General features: G+C 36.0%; 1 protein-coding gene and 1 pseudogene across 1 annotated transcript; both read right to left on the bottom strand.

Annotated features, from left to right (window-relative positions):
* Positions 1-609: 609 nt before the first annotated feature.
* Positions 610-1,175, bottom strand: LOC137715223 (uncharacterized; annotated as a pseudogene).
* A 1,537-nt stretch (positions 1,176-2,712) lies between these two features.
* Positions 2,713-3,279, bottom strand: LOC137715222 (uncharacterized). The gene has a single exon (XM_068454469.1). The coding sequence runs from the start codon at positions 3,277-3,279 to the stop codon at positions 2,713-2,715; it is 567 nt and encodes a 188-aa protein (XP_068310570.1).
* Positions 3,280-7,228: the final 3,949 nt, after the last annotated feature.

Raw genomic sequence — 7,228 nt, 5'->3', positions numbered from 1 at the left:
ATGCCGCCACCTTGCGATACAAAAAATGATATTGTTAAATAGACTCCCTAGAATCCCTCTTGATTAAGTGTTTATAAAGCTACTCCTATCTTTAGTATTCTATACTGCTAACTCAAGTTATTATGCTGACCACGATAGTGTATTTTGCATTCTTGAAAAGACTGTCATTAGTCAAAGGAGGCAGTCTCAGGAGATTATCGAGTTATTTTGGATTGTATAAGGAAAGTTCATAAAACAAATGTCTAAAAAAGGTTTCAAGTTCAAATCTCCCTACCTCTTTAATAAAGAAACACAAATTGCATGAATCGAATGGTGAATGAAACAAGTTAGAGCCTGTATTCAGAAGATACGAAAACGTCAAGTTTAATGAAAATGCATCTAGCATAATTTCATCTTGATTAAAGCCAATGCACAGTAAAGTGAATGTATAATAAGAAATTCAAATTAAAGAGGAACACAAAAATGATAGTAAACGGTCGACATTCAGCATTCATGTCATTCTTTTTTTCTTTTCCTCAAGGTTCTATCCTTTTTATTTGTAACCACATGTACTATTTTTTTGGTACGCAAGTACTTTCAAAATTTAATACATTATTTGCATATCTTTTGCTAGACATTTAATAACTGGAAAGTAACAAGGAATGTAATATCCCTATATAACATGACCCAAACGTTCGTCATACATATTGGCATAGGAAGCCGAACTTCAACAGAGGTCAATGCTCTTGGGCAGCGAACAAGCTCATCCTGGGCTTGTGTGAGAATTTCGATGACCGATTTGTCACCGTCATTGACCCCTTGCACCGCGAAAATGAAAGCCCCTAAAGCAAAATCATACGAATCTACGCACTGCTTTACAGTGCTCGTGCCATTAGCATTCTTGCCGGTGGCGTTGAAAGCTTTTCAAATGTAGCTTTGGTTTGCGCTGCATTTGCTGCTGCTAATTTAAGAACGGCTATACCAAGATCTTTGAGATTAGTTGCCGACCTAATTGGAACATATTTCCAAAGAGATTTTACGCGAGGCTTATGGTTGTAGCCGAATTGTTCTTGGGTCTGCTTACAAACACTCCTAACTAATTGAGACGCTCTTGCATTTGCAAATAGTTTAGGAGATGACGAGAGACATAAGATCAAGGAAGCAATGAACACTGCATAACTGATTGAGGACGCCATTGCTGAAGATATATGTTTTTAAATAGAAGCTAACGTGATTACAAATTATTTGCTTGGGTTAAGAAAGTAATGAATGGAGTATAATATAAGCATCCCAGGAAGGATATAGGTTAAATTCAGGTGCGTAGTTTTTTGTACCTTTTGTTTTTGGTTTATCTGTTACGTATTAAACCATTGGATGAAAATTACTAGCCTTAACCTATTCTTGTAGTGACTTTTGTTTGAACTAAAACACAACAAAAGCTGGACTTCATGGTTTCTAGAATTCCAATCCTAACCATACAATTGGACATCGTGGTTTTTGGTAGAAATATCTTGTAATTTAACTTCTCTAGAGCTCAACGCAATTTGACTGTTACTCACATCGTCGTCCGGAATTTTGACTTCCAAATTTGGCTATCGTAGAATTCTCGTAGTTTGTCTTCAAATTTAGCTATTCAATGAAGAAGTGGCGGAGCCTAAAATGGAAGCTAGGAGCAACCTCTAGGCCATACGACATAATTTAGATTAAAAATAATACAATCAATGAGAGAAGATTTTGCAGTTAACTTTTGTATAGGATTGGAAATTTGAATCAAAGGAGAGCAGCCGAGTCACGAAAGAAATAATTTAACATTGAGATAATAATACCATAAGCGCCAAACTTGTTCATAAGTTTTGCTAAAACCAAACAATTACTACATCGAAGTTGAACAAGCGTTACAGATCATGGCTAAAAATTCAACTGCGTGATTTTTTTTTTTTCAATATGAACTTTTTCAACAACACTACGCATGCAAAATGGTGATTTAACTACATTGTGCTCAATGGAAAGCACACAAACAGAAATTAAAGCCAACAAACACAAGCAAAAGCATACAAAATAAACAAAATGATGGAGAGGCCCAGGCCTATCTTGGTCCACATGTGTCTCCACCACTAGAATAATGTCTCCACCGCGTGGTACCAAAAATGATACTGTTAAATAGGCTCCCTGGAATCCCTCTTGATTAAATGTTTATAAAGCTACACCTATCTTTCGTATTCGTTACTGCTAACTCAAGTTATTATGCTGACCACGATCGAGGATTTTGCATTCTTGAAAAGACTGTCATTAGTCAAAGGAGGCGGTCTCAGAAAATTATCAAGTTATTTTGGATAGTATGAGGAAAGGTCATAAAACAAATGTTTAAAAAGGTTTGGAGTTCAAATCTCCCCACCTCTTTAATAAAGAAACACAAGTTGCATGAATCGAATGGTGAATGAAACAAGTTAGAGCCTGTATTCGGACTGATACAACAATGTCAAGTGTTAATGAAAATGCATCTAGCATAATTTCGTCTTGATTAAAGCCAATGCATAGTAAAGTGAATGTATGATAAGGAATTCAAATTAAAGAAGAAAACAACAATGATAGTAAAAGGTCGATATTTAGTATTCATGTCATTTTTTTTTCCTTTCTTCAAAGTTCTATCCTTTTTATTTGTTGTTACCACATATACATTTTTTTGGTATGCAAGTACCTTCAAATTTTTATACATTATTCGCGTATCTTTTCCTAGACATTTAATAACTGGGAAGTAACAAGGAATGCAACATCCCTATTTAACATGATGCAAAATTTCGTCGCCGATATTGGCATAGGAAGCTGAACTTCAACAGAGGCCAATGCTCTTTGGCAACGAACAAGCTCATCTTGGGCCTGTGTGAGGATTTCCATGACCGATTTGTCACCGTCATTGACCCCTCGCACTACGAAAACAAAAGCCCCTAAAGCAAAATCATACGAATCCACGCACTGCTTTATAGCACTCATGCCATTAGCATTCTTGCTGGTGGCATTGAAAGCTTTTTCAAACGTAGCTTTGGTTAGTGCTGCATTTGCTGCTGCTAATTTAAGAACGGCTATATCAAGATCTTTGAGATTAGTTGCCAATCTAATTGGAATATCTTTCCAAAGAGATTTTACGCATGGCTTATAGTTGTAGCCGAATTGGTCTTGGGTTTGCTTGCAAACACTCCGTACTAACTGAGATGCTCTTGCATTTGCAAATGGTGCTGGAGACGACGAGAGACATAAGACCAAGGAAGCAATGAACACTTCATAACTGACTGAGGAGGCCATTGCTCAAGATGTCTGTTTTTAAATTGAAGCTAACGTGATTACAAATTATTTGCTTGGGTTGAGAAATGATTGACTGGAGTATGATATATATAAGCAACCCAAGAAGGGTATAGGTCTAAATTCGGGAGCATATTTTTCTGTACCTTTTGTTTTTGTTTTATCTGTTACGTATTAAAACATTGGATGAGAATAAGTAGCTTTAACCTATTCTTCTAATGATTTTTGTTTGAACTAAAACACAACCAAAGCTGGACTTCATGGTTTCTATAATTCCAATCTTAACCAAACAATTGGACATCGTGATTTTTGGTAGATATATCTTGTTATTTATCATGTCTAGAGCTCAACGCAGTTTAACCGTTACTTGCATTGTCGTCCGCAATTTTGACTTCAAAATTTGGCCGTCACATAATTCTCGTAGTTTGTCTTCAAATTTATCTATTTAATGAAGCAGTGGTGGAGCCAAAAATGGAAGCTAGGAGGAAGCTCTAGGCCATACGACAGAAATTATATTAAAAATAATACAATCAAAGGAGAGCAACTGAGTCACGAAAGTAATAATTTAACATTAAGATAATAGTATCATAAGCGCCAAACCTATTCATAAGTTTCGCTAAAAAGAAATGATTACTAGATCGAAGTTTAATAAGCATTACAGATCATGGCTCAAAAAAGCAACCGCATGATTTTTTTTCTTTCAATAAAAACTTTTTCAACAACATTACGCATGCAAAATGGTGATTTAAGTACATTGTGCTCAATGAAAAGCACACAAATAGAAATTAAAGCTAACAAGCACAAGCAAAAGCATACAAAATAAAGAAAATGATGGAGAGGTGCAGGCCTATCTTGCCCCTCATGTGTCTCCCCCACTAGAATAATACCACCACCACGCGGTTCTAAAAATGATATGGTCAAATAAACTCCCTGGACTCCCTCTTGATTAAGTTTTAATGAAGCTACGCTTATCTTTTGTATTCATTAGACGATATACCACCGAGGGGAATGTCAACATCCTCAAGGATGCCTCAACCAATAACGTAGCAGAACCACTGACAAAGTCAAGTCTCAAATCTAACTTGACCACCATATAGAAAAGATGGGTATTAGATACATGGGAAGGTGGCTTTGAGTGCAAGTGGGAGATTGTTGGAAGTATGCCCACAAAGCCAGTCATTTGATGTAATAACTTTTGGAATACTCATTATGTTAAACTATTATTTGCTTAATGAAGGGCAAAGTTTATTTTTAATCATTGTTTATTGTATCATGTGTTTAAACAACAGGGAAATCCAAGGAACGTATTCGTTCTAAGAGAAAAGTGATCTCAGTAAGTTAGATTAATAAGACCTTTCTCTTATGTTCATTTCTAAAACAGTCCTAGCCATAGGATTGCCTATTGGACATTGACAATCCGCAAAGGGTAGTATGTGTTATGTTGACTCAAACATGAGTATGACTAGTCTCAAGTCATTTAGTGTTGGACATTAAGACAAACACATAGGTACTCGAAAGGGTAATCAAGTACACTGAACAATGATCAAAAGATAGTTCAACCATACATGTCATGTAAGAACTCATAAGTTGCAATATGCAAGGTAGTTCTTTGACCTGAGGCATCATAGTTGTCTGATGGTTAGGTCCTGATCTTTGACTATGTTAAAGGCATTCCATTGAGAGTGTCCACGACATTGTTGGGGTTAAGTCATCTAGTCATGTAGGCATGTGAATGCATAACAAGGGATCTCTAACCTTCCATGGTGGAAGGAGAATACTCTGAGATATGATTTAGGAGTTTCTGGCCAAAGCATATGAATATGACCAAGGAAGAATGTTCCAAATCATTTTCAATTGAATACTATAGAGAAGTGTCATATTGGATAGTAGACATGAAGCAAAAAATCACTTAAACAATGTGATCGAGAGTATTGTATTAGAGAATGACCGTATTGCATTGTAGTTGTAACTAGATAGGTTCTCCAACCACTTCTACTTAGCTTGGTAGCCATGACATAATGCTAGGTGTCACTCATGGTTTATGGAAGCCCTAAAAATTATTGATTACTAATCTTCATAAAAGGGAGAATTGAAATGTGATTTCAATTCACAATCGATGGTTAAGAGTAACAATTCCCACTACCTTGTTAATTGGAACCTAATGGATTGTACTCCAAGTAAAGATGAATGTGAAGATAAAAAAGAGATGGATAAGCAATTAAATAGTTCAATTGAGAATGGTCAAGATTAATTAATTAGTTAATTAAATATACGAAAGGTTCGTATTTGGCCTTTTAGGTTAGTTTCGGGTTTTGGGGCCCAAAAAGGTTTTGGTCCACTAGGCCCATTATATTTAAGTTATTTGACAACTAAAACAAAAATGGGCAAATAGCCCAATCACTTAAGGTGGCCAGCCATAGTGAGGGTAAGTGGTGAGTTTTGCTTAATTGCAAGTTTGCCACTCACCTAAGAAAGAGATACAAAAGCATCTTTATAGCTTTAACCTCTTTAGGGTTTTCTTGGGAGAAAAAGAGAAAGACATTCACTCTCTCTTCTCTACAAGGAGGTTGGCCACTTAGGGAGACTTTCACTAGCATCAAAATCTCTCTAAGTCATCCATCTTCTCTTCACACTACATCTTTGGTGTGGAGACTTAAAGGCACGAAGCCTTTGGTGCTTTTGGAGATCCTTCCTCATATCCTCAAGGAGCAAAAGAGAAGAAAAGGAGCAAAGATTCAAGAAGCAAAGAGCCAAGAAGAAAGGAAAGAACCAAGGAGCAAAGGAGGTGACTTGAAGGCCCTCCACTTGGGTGAATTCCTTGTGCAAACAAGGATGAGCTTAAAGGGTGAAAAAAGCTCAAACTTTCCTCTTTCTTTTGCAAACAGTCTTTAGGTTCACCATAAACTAGGCTTTGAATTTCTTTGGATCAAAGAATTGTTTTGAATGCATGCCTACTTTAAGAGTTTTTGTATGCTTGTATGTTCGAATATTCTCACATGTCCTTATCTAGGACAAAATATTTCCTTCAGTTGAACGCATTAAGATCTTCGAATTTAGGTGCTGATTGAATTGGAATATCTTTCCAAAGAGATTTTACGCATTGCTTATAGTTGTAACCGAATTGGTCTCAGTTTTGTTTGCAAACACTCCTAACTAGCTCAGACGCTCTTGCATTTGCGAATAGTACTGGGGACGACGAGACATAAGAGCAAAGAAGCAACAAAACTGCATAACTGATTGAGGAGGCCATTGCTCAAGATGTATATTTCTAAATTGAAGCTATCGTGATTACAAATTATTTTCTTGGGTTAAGAAATAGTGAATGGAGTATGAGATAAGGGTATAGTCTAAATTTAGGAGCGTAGTTTTCTGTACGTTTTGTTTTTTCTCTTGCATATTAAACCGTTGGTTGGAAAGTAGGTTTAACCTATTTTTCGACTGACTTTTGTTTGAACTTAAAAAAAAGTTGGACATCATGGTTTCTAGAATTCCAATCATAACTATATAATTGGACATCGTGGTTTTTGGTAGATATATCTTGTAATTTAATTTTTTTAGAGCTCAACGCAATTTGACCGTTACTCGCATCATCGCTCGCAATTTTACCTTCAAATTTAGTTGTCACATGATGCTCGTAATTTGTTTTCATTACTTAGCTATTCAATTAAGCAGTGGCAGAGCCAAAAATTAAAGTTAGGAGGAACCTCTAGGCCATGACATAAATTAGACTAAAAATAATATAATCATTGAAGGAAGATTTGAGGGTTAGATATGGCAAAAGTGAATCAAATGTGAGAACCCATATCTTTCTAATGGGTATATACACACACACACATATTAGTTCGATGAATTGGTTAGTTGGATTCAGGCTTGGCATTTTAACAATTAAGCAAGTGTTTATATTAGCATGAGAGGATTTTAGTTGCTTGAGATGGAGCAAATACTACACGTT

This window comes from Pyrus communis, chromosome 14, assembly GCF_963583255.1.
Source record: "Pyrus communis chromosome 14, drPyrComm1.1, whole genome shotgun sequence".
NCBI lineage: Eukaryota > Viridiplantae > Streptophyta > Magnoliopsida > Rosales > Rosaceae > Pyrus > Pyrus communis.
This window is presented reverse-complemented; position numbering and strand designations above follow the sequence as displayed.

What these genes read in the sequence shown, in the direction of transcription:
- LOC137715222 (XM_068454469.1), bottom strand. Translation starts at nt 3,279, where the DNA reads ATGGCCTCCTCAGTCAGTTATGAAGTGTTCATTGCTTCCTTGGTCTTA.